General features: G+C 50.9%; 2 protein-coding genes across 2 annotated transcripts; one reads left to right on the top strand and one right to left on the bottom strand.

The window, feature by feature from the left end:
- The first annotated feature begins 1,681 nt into the window (after positions 1-1,681).
- On the top strand, positions 1,682-2,215 carry LOC136468839 (RING-H2 finger protein ATL74-like). Its single transcript, XM_066467257.1, has one exon. The coding sequence runs from the start codon at positions 1,682-1,684 to the stop codon at positions 2,213-2,215; it is 534 nt and encodes a 177-aa protein (XP_066323354.1).
- Positions 2,216-3,713: 1,498 nt separating this feature from the next.
- Positions 3,714-4,667, bottom strand: LOC136468838 (uncharacterized mitochondrial protein AtMg00810-like). Its single transcript, XM_066467256.1, has 2 exons — positions 4,324-4,667; positions 3,714-4,218 (listed from the first exon to the last, which is right to left on the bottom strand). Exons 1-2 carry the CDS (start codon positions 4,665-4,667, stop codon positions 3,714-3,716), a joined length of 849 nt encoding a protein of 282 aa, XP_066323353.1.
- Between the last annotated feature and the right edge of the window lie 6,654 nt (positions 4,668-11,321).

Genomic DNA, 11,321 nt, shown 5'->3' with positions numbered 1-11,321 from the left:
CTTATTTTTAGGCTAAAATTTGAATGCTAAGATCAAATATTTTAGGACCAGGAATATCTAACGAGGGGAACGAGGCAAATTAACTGTCACCCAGCTAGGAGCCATATCTATGGGAACAAAGGCCTTGTTTAGATGACATCTAAATTCCAAGTTTTTTCACTCTCTCTCCATCACATCAATTTTTAGCCGCTTGCATGGAGTATTAAATGTAGGTAAAAAAAATAACTAATTACACAGTTTAGTTGAAAATCACGAGATGAATCTTTTGAGTCTAGTTGATCCATGATTGGACAATATTTGCCAAATAAAATGAAAGTGGTACTATTCATCGGGTTCAAAAAATTTGCAAAGTGAACAAGGCCAAAGTACAAACGCGAGATATACCGGACCTGGCCAAATAGAGAACGTTCACCGGATCCAAATCTGGTGATGGATCAGACGACCCGTGACTTTCCTTTTTTGGTAAAAAAAATTCCACAACTTTTCTTTTTTTGGAAAGTTTTCCACTTTCAACAAAAACAAATTTTCCGCAACTTTTCTTTTTTGTAAAGTTATAAAGTTGTACTAGTTATACTCACAACTTTTACGTATTATGTAACAAACTTCAACGTATACCTTATATATATAACTTATACACATGACTTCACCGTATACCTTCAACTTCACAAAGTTACGCACATAACTTATACATATAACTTATTACGTAACATACATAACTTTTATATATAATATTTTGTGGAACAAACTTATCAATATAATTTGTTAGAAAGCTACAAAAGTTATACACAAAAATTTATGTATAACTTGTTTGTATAACTTAGATATATAATTGGATCAATGACTTAGATATAAAGTTAGACGTACAAATTATATTTAAGAACTTAGATGTATAAATTAACATCATAACAAATTAGTAGAAATATAAAAACTATGTAATAAATAACTATATAGTATAACTTATAAATATATAGCAAAAAATAGAAAAAATGATAGAAAAAACCAAAAAAAGGAAAATAAAGAATGTTCGTGCATGTGTAGCCATGCCATTGAACGAATCCGACTAGCGAAAAGTTATTCAATACAACTTGTATGCATAAGTTGTAAGTTATAAGTTACATGTTATAAGTTAATACACATAAATTGTTACTAGAAAAAATTCTTCAAAACATGTGCAAGTGGAGTCTAGTTTTGTTCAACTCGTTGCACAGAACACACCGGTGCAGATAAAATTAAAAACAAGTTATAGCATTTTAAAATAAATGTATCTCTTTTTTAGCTGTCACTAGTGGCGTCACAGGGGGAGAAGCATCGTTCACCAGATTTTGTTTGAGCGAACGCTCACTAGAATGGAATTGGGAATATACCCAATCAATGTCCTCAAAATGATAGCCCTTCTTTGTTTGTAGCGCCGAGGAACAAAACCGTCCTGCTATTAATGTGATGTCCTACTAGCAGCAAACTACCCGTAGCTAGCTAGCAAAGGCTGACACACGTAGAGCTTGTTCGGCTGGCCGGCTCTCGCTGGTTGGCGTCTCTTTTTTTTTTCTTTTTTTCAGTCATAATAGTATTTTTCTTCTACCATTTTTCAGCTGCTACAGTATTTTTCGGCTGCTGCTGTGGCCATTTTAATGCCAGCCGAACACCCTCGTAACTTGCGCCGAAACAGAAAAGCGCTAGCGAAATGCAATGCAATCCAGCTGCCCTCGCTTTCATCAGCGTTGTATCTGTATGGATCACACTCGCAGCCTACGCCGTCTACAATTTTCTCGGCGGGTCGCCGAAGGCAACCCTATTCGACATCCTCGTTGTTTTGGCTGCGGCCGCCAGTCGACTACTCCTGGTGTTGTGCCAACCTTCCCTGCCCGCCGTCACCGCCGGCGGTACTGTTAGCGAGGGCGACGCTACCGTCCTCAATCAACGGCTTCCACAGGAGCCACCGGTGCGGCACGAGGAGGCGACGACGGGCGGCGCCGCTGGTGATCGGGCCCCCGTTGCGTCACGTGAGAACGGCCAGCAGGCCAGCGGCACGACGGCGGAGGGGGAGCTGGTGAAGCGACTACAGGTGTGCCTGCACGTGTTCCACCAGCAGTGCATCGACATGTGGCTGAGCAGCCACTCGACGTGCCCGGTGTGCCGGTGCAACGTCTTCCCGCCATCTACGGCCCGGCCAGGACAGATGCATGCTGGTGCCGGGGACGCGGCCACGGGGTTCTGAACTCTCTGTTATGGCATTCTAAACTCTATATGTTGCATATATTACCAGATGCCAAAACAGACTGTATCTGTATGTTTCTCAATTATGTGATGGGGAATGCAAAACTTACCGGCACTCTACATCCCCAGAGAATTGCGGGAAAAAAATTGCAACCGAAAGGCGCATTTGTCTCTACTCTCTTCTAGTAGTGAAATCACCATCTATCCCCCGATGACCGACTAGAAAGTACCATTTAACTTACCTCTCTTTCAATCATTTACATTTACAATAAGAAAATGACAGTCCTTTTGCATCAAGGTCCATATCAAGTTTGCAATTAATCCACGGGTTAGTTGCCTGAGTTATTTCATCACGCATCTTGAAATATTGATCGAGCTCTTTTTATTTTAGTAGTAGGGTTATGTTGGATCCCAGGGACAGAGAGGCATATGAGCACATGTGGGATGCTGGTTCTTCAGAGGGTGTTTGGTTGCTGGCCATCAACCGCCACGCCACATGCATGGCTGCCACACTCCTGCCACACCACTGTTTGGTTAATGATTTGAGTTGGGCAGCCATAGCTATTTGCAGCACAAAAGTCCGCCACAGTTGTGGCGCTGATTTAGTCCGCCACAGACCTGTGGCGTCGCCACAGTCATGGTGGCTGGTAGCGGTCAGCAACCAAGCAGCCTCAGCCAACTATCGTCTTGGCTGTTGGACCAAAACGCCACAAACAGATTGTGGAAGATGCCCTCCAGGATGTCGCCATGGCAACACAAGCTCTGGCTGACAACGCGAGTAAACACGCTACCAGCTAGCAGCATCTGTCAGATGAAGCTAGAATAAGTTACTTTTTTTTCTAGCTTTATCCTAACTTATATCTTTGTCAGAGGAGAGAAAAAAAGCTTTATTACCCATGAAGCTATTTTGAAAAATGGTGTTCGACAAAAAACAGCTCATAAAACTATTGGTGAAACTGTGTTAAACAAACCTTAATATATATCTTATTATTACAACTATCGGTCATTATGAGTTTCTGAATTCTGGTGTGCAACCTCCAACACCACAACCATACCATCCAGTTTTATAAACACGAGCGATTCCCTGTAATAGAACTGAGAGCTGACTTATATATCAGCCTCCTTGGTATCGGACAAAGTCACAAAGGTAATGCTCTCTCACCTAAGTGCCAACTCCATTCAACTGTCGTTAATCTATGTTCGTATCTTCATACTACGATAGTACGATTGAATGATTGATTATCACCTGCAATTCCGTTTCCTGCAGGCCATGTGGATGGACGCCGCCGCCAAAGTCGTCATCAGCTCTCTGCAGCTTCTTGTCTTGATCCTGCTATGCCTCTCCGTCATTGTAGAAGAATGGGAGCCAACAAGATCTCGTATTGCACTCTGGGTGTTACATATACAGATTAAAGAGGGCCGGCGCTAGGCGCGCACGGGCTGAGATCGTGGGCGCCGTTCGTGGTCACCACGGTCAAGATATGACTAACTACCTTAGTCTACACCGTTTCCATGTTATCCTTCAAGAACCCCCCGCGGTCGCATGAGTCGGCTCGACGACGCAAAAACTGGATCGGCAGTCCTTTGGTCATGACATCTGCATACTGCTCTCCGGTAGGAACATGAAGGACGCGAAGGTCACCGTGCTGGACTCTCTCTCGAACAAAATGGATGTCCAGCTCGATGTGTTTGGTGCGCTTGTGATGAACCGGATTCGCTGACATATACACCGCCGAGATGTTGTCACAGTACGTCACGGTGGCCTTGGTGATCGCGCACTGGAGCTCGCCGAGCAGCTGTCGAAGCCAGATACATTCAGCGGCGGCGTTGGCGACGGCGCGGTACTCAGCTTCTGCACTTGAGCGCGACACGGTAGGCTGGCGTTTAGATGACCATGACACGAGAGCGTCTCCCAGGAAGACACAAAACCCTGATGTAGAACGCCTGGTGTCAGGGCACCCCGCCCAATCGGCATCAGAGTATGCCGTAATGGGCAGGTCTCGGCTGCCACAGATGTGATGCCCCAGATCGCTTGTGCCACGGACATATCAGAGTATCCGCTTCAGCAAGGCTTGGTGAGGAACACGCGGGTCGTGCATATGCAGGCACTCCTGCTGCACCGCGAACGCCAAGTCCGGGCGTGTCACAGTGATGTACTGCAGCGCCCCGGCTAAACTTCGGTATGTGGAGGCATCGTCAATCTTCGCCCCATCAGCAGATAGCTTCCCTTTGGCGTCAATTGGCATCGAGGCGGGCTTGCAGTTCAGCATCCCGGCGCGATCAAATACATCTTCAGCATACCGTTGCTGTGACAGCAAGAAGCCGGACGGTGTACGTTTGACATCGATGCCGAGGAAGAAGCGGAGTTCGCCAAGATCCTTGGTCGCGAACTCAGCTCGTAGTCTGTCGACGATGTGTTGCAGAACCGCCGTGCTGGACCCAGTGAGTACCATGTCATCCACGTACAGGAGCAAGTATGCGACCTCCTGGCCTCACCGTAGGACAAACAGCGAGGAGTCGGATCGCATCGGCTTGAAGCCGAGGCTGATGGCCAATGTCGCGAAGCGATCGAACCAAGCGTGCGACGCCTGCCGGAGCCCATAGAGGGACTTATCAAGCAGAAAGACAGCATCCGGGCGGTCAGGATTAACAAAACCAGTCGGTTGTTGACAGAGAACTTGCTCGCGTAGATTGCCATGAAGGAACTCATTGGACACATCGAGTTGACGCATCGGCCAGCGCTTAGAAGCAGCGATGGTGAGCACGGTGCGAATTGTAGCGGGTTTGACCACCGGCGTGAAGGTTTCGCCGAAGTCCACACCGGCACGCTGTGTAAACCCCCGAACAACCCAGCGTGCCTTGTATCGATCGAGCGATCCATCAGGTTTGAGTTTATGGGTGAAGACCCACTTGCCGGAGATGATGTGAGCACCGGCTGGACGATCAATGAGTCGCCAAGTCCGATTGGACAGAAGGGCGCAGTATTCACAATCCATGGCAGCACGCCAGTTTGGATCACGGAGCGCAACCCGTACTGAGGATGGCAACGGGGAGATTGCGCTAGTGGAGGATGAATCTGGTGTGTCAGAGGTAGCAGCAAGTGCATAGCGAGGGTTAGGTTTGAAGATGCCCGCGCGTGCTCGGGTGAGCATCGGATGCGCGGGTTGCGCTGGAGATGGGGATGGCGCACTGGACGGAGGATTGACAGTGGCTGCGTTGCTTGGATGTGGGGCAGAGGCAGACGATTTGAAGGACACAGGGGAGTGAACAGAGGCATATGCAGGCGCGAACGAGTCAGAGCTAGTCGGTTGAGGTGCTGGCTGAGCCCAAGGAGCCTGCTGAAACACGATGACCTCTGTTGTCGGATGATGAACAGTGTCAGTGTTTGCTGAAGAAGAAGCAGATTGCTCATGGTGAAAGGGGAACCGGCTCTCATCAAATGTAACATGCCGAGATATAATGACACGTCGTGTGGCGAGATCAAAGCAGCGATGGCTGCGATGATCTGGTGGATACCCAAGAAGAACGCAGGCACTAGAGCGCGCACTGAGTTTGTTAGATGCAGTAGCAGCTAAATTGGGGAAACATAGGCAACCGAACACCCTGAGATGAGTAAGTTTAGGTGGAGCGCCAAGCAAAAGCTGAAAGGGGGTGAGCTGGCCAGTCGCTTGACATGGCCGGCGATTAAGGAGATATGTAGCAGTGGATAGAGCTTCAATCCAGAAAGAAGAAGGCATGCCAGCATGGAACAGTAGACTGCGTACACAATCATTCAGAGTTTGAATTATGCGCTCGGCTTTCCCATTCTGAGATGATGTATATGGACAGGAGAGGCGTAGAGCAATGCTATGTTTAGTTAGATAGTGGCGAAAGGCATGGTTGTCAAACTCCTTGCCATTATCAGTTTGAAAGGAAACCAGTGGAAGTTAGAACTGGGTGGATACATATGCATGGAAGGACAGTAAGCAAGCATATACATCAGATTTGCATCGCAAAGGAAAGGTTCACACATAGTGAGTAAGATCATCAATTAAAACAAGGTAATATTTAAACCCTGAACAACTAGACACAGGAGATGTCCAGACATCGGCATGTATGATCTGAAAAGGGACATAACTGACAGAGTCTAACGCCGTAAATGGAAGATGAACATGTTTACCAAACTGACAGGCTTAACAAGAGTGAGACACAGACTTGGAACAATTGAATTCAAGTTGAGGTAGAGTCTGATGAAGAATTTGACGCCCGGGATGGCCCAATCGTAGGTGCCAAAGATCAACTGAAGGAGCTATCGCAACAAACATCGACGGTGAGGGGGATGCCAGAGGGTACAAGTTGCCGGCACTGTTACATCGGAGGAACACCGTTCGGGTCGGGATGTCCTTGATAGAAAAACCAAATGCGTCAAACTTGACAGTAACATTGTTGTCTCGAGTGAGTGATCGAACAGAAACAAGGTTTTTGACTAGGGAGGGGGAAACTAGGATGTTCTTGAGGAAAAGGGGATTGTGAGGAGTGGCAATGGTGGTGGACGCACGGTGGGTGACAGGCAAGAGTGCACTGTTGCCAACAGTAATAGGAGCGGAATTAGGAAGGGGTTGAGAGGAGGGAAAATTACCAGCATGGGACGCCATGTGCGATGTCGCTCCTGTATCTAGGAACCACTCGGTGGCCTATGGGCCACTCGGTAGTACGTCGAACATGGCGAGGGCGGCCAGCAACGCCTGGTGGTTCCAGACATCAGTTGGTGGAGACAGTTGCTGGAACTGAGCCGAAGGAGGAGGTGGTGTGCTGGCGAAGTAAGCTTGTTGCGGCGGCGCACCAGGGAGTGTAGCAAGAACACCGGCACCAGGAACATAGAATTGCATGGGCCGGGCCTGGACCATCCCTGTCCATGGATTGATGCCAGGTGCCGAAGCCTAGGAAGCACAGGGCTGCGGTGTAGAGGTAGACCCAGCTTGATGATGATAAACGCCACGGCCACGCCCGTGGTCGCGACCACGTTTGCCATCGGAACGTGGATCGGAGGTGTTGGCGACCATTGAGGGCCGTGGAGCAGAAGACTAGGCGCCATGGCTAGCACTGGAACAGCCATCCCCCGCAGCTAGAGCAGGAGGCCGAGGACCACCAGCGGCGAGAAGAGCATGTTGTGCGGCTGACTTGGTGTGTTCCTTGTTATACTGTTCCTCCAGGAGCAAGTAGGAGTAGGCGGAGAGGAAGGTGTGGGGCAGGTTTGTCGGTGTTTCGAGTCACCACCAACAAGTAAATTTCTAATATTGCATGTCTGGCTCGGATGGTGTGCTTAGAGGACATGAGGTTTATACTGGTTCGGGTAGAATGTCCCTACGTCCAGTTTGTCGCTGCTGCTCATGTTACTAGTACCAAAAGTTTGTAGTAGGGGTTACAAACGGGCAAGAGAGGGATAGGTTCCAAGTCTCTGGTGGAAAGAGTGAATGGGTGCCGAGAGCTCGGTTGTCGCTCAACCATGTGCTTGTGTTGTGTTCTGGTCGGTTCGAGGTTTGATGGGTTCGTGATGATTCGATCGGGTCTAGTCTAGATCGATCCGATGCTAGTCCTAGGGTGTCATGCTTTCCCTTTTTATAGACCAAGGGAAAGCATGGGTTACAACAGAGGAAAAGAGAAGAAATGAAAGGGAGAGAGCGGCCTTCAGGACTGTTGTGTCCTTATCCTTCATGCAGGTCCCGCTCACCCTATAGATGTCGACGGGGATGGCTCCACGTCGTAGCCCTATCCATCACTGGCGCCATGCGCAGGCATCGTCTACTGATCATGGCGCTCCACTTCATCCTGGCGGACGTCGTGGTGAACTATGGCACCTGTCAGTGTTCATACGAGGGTTAGGCAGAACAGCACTAATACGCCTGATGATGTTCCTGATGTGAGTCCTCGGGATGGCCCGTCATGGCCACGGGTTACATCGGGGCATGTCGGTCGCCTCCCTAATGTTAGAGCTTTGACCTAGGCCCATACACTTGGACCTAGAGTGGTTGGCGGCAGTATAGGTCTTCGTCAAGCGAGGCGGAGTCCGCGGCCTCGGGGTTGGGCGAGGTGGAGCCTGTGGCATTGGGGTTGGGTGAGGCAGAGCGCAAACCCAAGGGTCAGGCGAGGTAGAGCCCATAGCCTTGGGGTCAGGCAAGGCAGAGCCCTCTCCTAGAGGCCAAGCGAGGTAGAGCTCAAACCCAAGGGTCAGGTGAGGTGGAGCCCGTGGCCTTGGGGTCGAGCGAGGCGAAGCCCTCCACAGAGGCTGGGCAAGGCAGAGCGCAAACCCAAGGGTTGGGTGAGGCAGAGCCCATGACCTTAGGGTTGAGCAAAGTGGAGCCCTCCCCTAGAGGCCAAGCAAGGCAGAGCGCAAACCTAAGGATCGGGCGAGGCAGAGCCCATGGCCTTGGGGTCAGGTGAGGCAGAGCGCAAACCCAAGAGTCGGGCGAGGCGGAGCTCATGGCCTTAGGGTCGGGCGAGGTAGCGCCCTCCCCCAGAGGTCGAGCAAGGTGGAGTGCAAACCTATGGTTGGGTGAGGCGGAGCCCTCCCCCTGAGGTCGGGTGAGGTAGAGCGCAAACCCAAGGGTCGAGCAAGGCGGAGCCCGTGGCCTTGGGGTTAGATGAGGCAGAGCCCTGTCCCAGAGGTCGGGTGAGGTGGAGCACAAACCCAAGGGTTAGGCAAGGCAAAGCCTGCAGCCTTGGGGGTCGGGTGAGGTAGAGCCCTTCCCTAGAGGCTAAGCGAGGTAGAGCGCAAACCTAAGGGTCGGGCGAGGCAGAGCCCACGGCCTTGGGGTCAGGCGAGGCAGAGCCCTCCCCTAGAGGCCAGGCGAGGCTGAACCTTCCCTCGGAGCTATAGTCATGCTCTTGACTGCTCAGATGAATCAATGTTGATGATCATTAGCTTCTCCTCTTCGGGTACTCTAGTATTGGTCCCCAATAGTAGCCCCCAAACCTGCGGAGGAGTAGAATGCTCCTTCGAAGGCTTTTCCCAATGGGAGGACTTTGATGGCCTTGGCCTTCCTTTGTCGCCCATGGCATGTCCTAGGGACAGTGATTCCCTTTCGTCATGATCGGACCCCTCGAGGGTGTAGCCATGAGGTTTGGTGGTTCAAAAAATGTCTTTCCTGATTTCGACCCCTATGGGGGTCTGTCATTCCGCGATCGAGCACTCGGCCTTTGTGTGTGTGCAACTTTCCTTGAGCCCCCCCCCCAGAGTAGGGGTTTGGTCGAGGATCGGCTCATCTTCATGATTGTCTTCCCTCAAGCATTTTTTCCCAATAAAAACGGAGGGGCCAAGCCATGTCATGATTTTCCTCTATGGATGAATCATGGTGCTCGGTGAGCTGTCAACGGGCTAGTCCAAGTGGGGCCGTGACATCCCATTCACAGGGATCTAGCTTGGGTCAGCTGGTGACCGGCTCTAGATTCTCAGCAGGGATCTAGCTTGACTATGGTGGTCCGCTGGCCTCCCCTCGATGGAGATTCTATAGGCTTAGCTCAAGGTTAGGATCGAACGAGAAGGTTGAGATGACCCTATCTGCTTCTAAGCGGGTCGAGCGAAGGCCACTAGGGCTCATCTGTATTTTCTCCCCTGGCTCTGTTCAACGTGAGACAACCTCGAGCCCTTCGTGGGCCGGCCTTAGGGTTGGGCAAGGTGGAGCCCATGACATTGGGGTTAGGCGAGGCAAAGCACAAACCCAAGGGTCGGGCGAGGCAGAGCCTGTGGCCTTAGGGTCGAGCGAGGCAGAGCCCTCTCCTAGAGGCCAGGCGAGGCAGAGCGGAAACCTAAGGGTCGGGTGAGGCAGAGCCCATGGCCTTGGGGTCGGGCGAGGCGAAGCCCTCCCCTAGAGGTTAGGCAAGGCAGAGCGCAAACCTAAGGGTTGGGAAAGGTGGAGCCCATGACCTTAGGGTCAGGCAAGGCGAAGCCCTCCCCTAGAGGCCAGGTGAGGCAGAGCCTTCCCTCGGAGGCCGAGCGAGGCGAAGCCCGAGCGTCCGGGGGTCAGTTGGAGCTGTAGTCGTGCTCTTGACTGCTCGGATGAATCAATGTTAATGATCATTAGCTCCTCCTCTTCGGGTACCCTAGTATTGGTCCCCGACAGTAGCCCCCAAGCCTACGGAGGAGTAGAATACCCCTTTGGAGGCTTTTCCCAATGGGACGACTCTGATGGCCTTGGCCTTCCTTTGTCGCCCACAGCATGTCCTAGGGATAGTGATTCTCTTTCATTGTGATCGGACCCCTCGGGGGTGCAGTCGTGAGGTTTGGTGGTTCAAAAAAGGTTTTTCCTGAATTTGACCCCTATGGGTGTCTGTCGTTCCATGACCAAGCGCTCGGCCTTTGTGTGAGTCTAACTTTCCTCGAGCCCCCCAAAGCAGGAGTTTAGTTGAGGATTGACTCATCTTCATGATTGTCTTCCCTCTAGCATTTTTTCCAATGAAAATGGAGGGGCTGAGCCATGTCATGATTTTCCTCTACGGACGAATCATGGTGCTCGGTGAGCTATCAATGGGCTAGTCCGAGTGGGGCTACGACATCCCATTCGTAGGGATCCGTCTTGGGTCAGCTGGTGACCGGCTCTAGATTCTCAGTAGGGATCTGACTTAACTCAGGTGGCCCGCTGGCCTTCCCTCGATGGAGATTTTGTGGGCTCAGTTTGAGGTTAGGATCGAACGAGAAGGTTGAGATGACCCTGTCTGCTTCTAAGCGGATCGAGCAAAGGCCACTAGGGCTCATCTACATTTTCTCCCCTAGCTCTGTTCAACAAGAGATGGCCTAGAGCGCTTTGCTAGATAGCCTTCGAAGCCTGGTCAGTTGGATTCCTGAGCTAGGGTCGGACGACTTGAGCCCCCAAGCCCTATTAGGCTTGGTAGGGGTTGGCTGAATTTTGTGCGTCACCCTGTCCATGGTTTCCGCAACCGGAGGGGCTGAGCTAACGACACTTGCCTCGATGGTTTGAGTATCACACTCGGCGAGCTCGCTAACGGGCATGTTCAAGTGGAATCTAGGTCCGTCATTCGCTGATAGGGTCGGCATAGCCCTCATGTGGTATTCCACTACTCCTTAACTTGTCTCCCGGTAGATGCCTGAGTTGTTCTGAAGACCGACTCAG

The sequence above is a fragment of the Miscanthus floridulus genome, chromosome 8 (assembly GCF_019320115.1).
Source record: "Miscanthus floridulus cultivar M001 chromosome 8, ASM1932011v1, whole genome shotgun sequence".
Lineage (NCBI taxonomy): Eukaryota > Viridiplantae > Streptophyta > Magnoliopsida > Poales > Poaceae > Miscanthus > Miscanthus floridulus.
The sequence above is the reverse complement of the archived record's forward strand: the minus strand, read 5'-3'. Positions and strand labels throughout refer to the sequence as shown.

Excerpts from the sequence above, each read along its gene's own strand:
- LOC136468839 (XM_066467257.1), top strand. The coding sequence starts at position 1,682 with ATGCAATGCAATCCAGCTGCCCTCGCTTTCATCAGCGTTGTATCTGTA.
- LOC136468838 (XM_066467256.1), bottom strand. The coding sequence starts at position 4,667 with ATGGTACTCACTGGGTCCAGCACGGCGGTTCTGCAACACATCGTCGAC. Across the intron at positions 4,219-4,323 it reads GCGTTCGCGGTGCAGCAGGA|CCGAGACCTGCCCATTACGG; the intron begins GTGCCTGCATAT and ends CATCTGTGGCAG.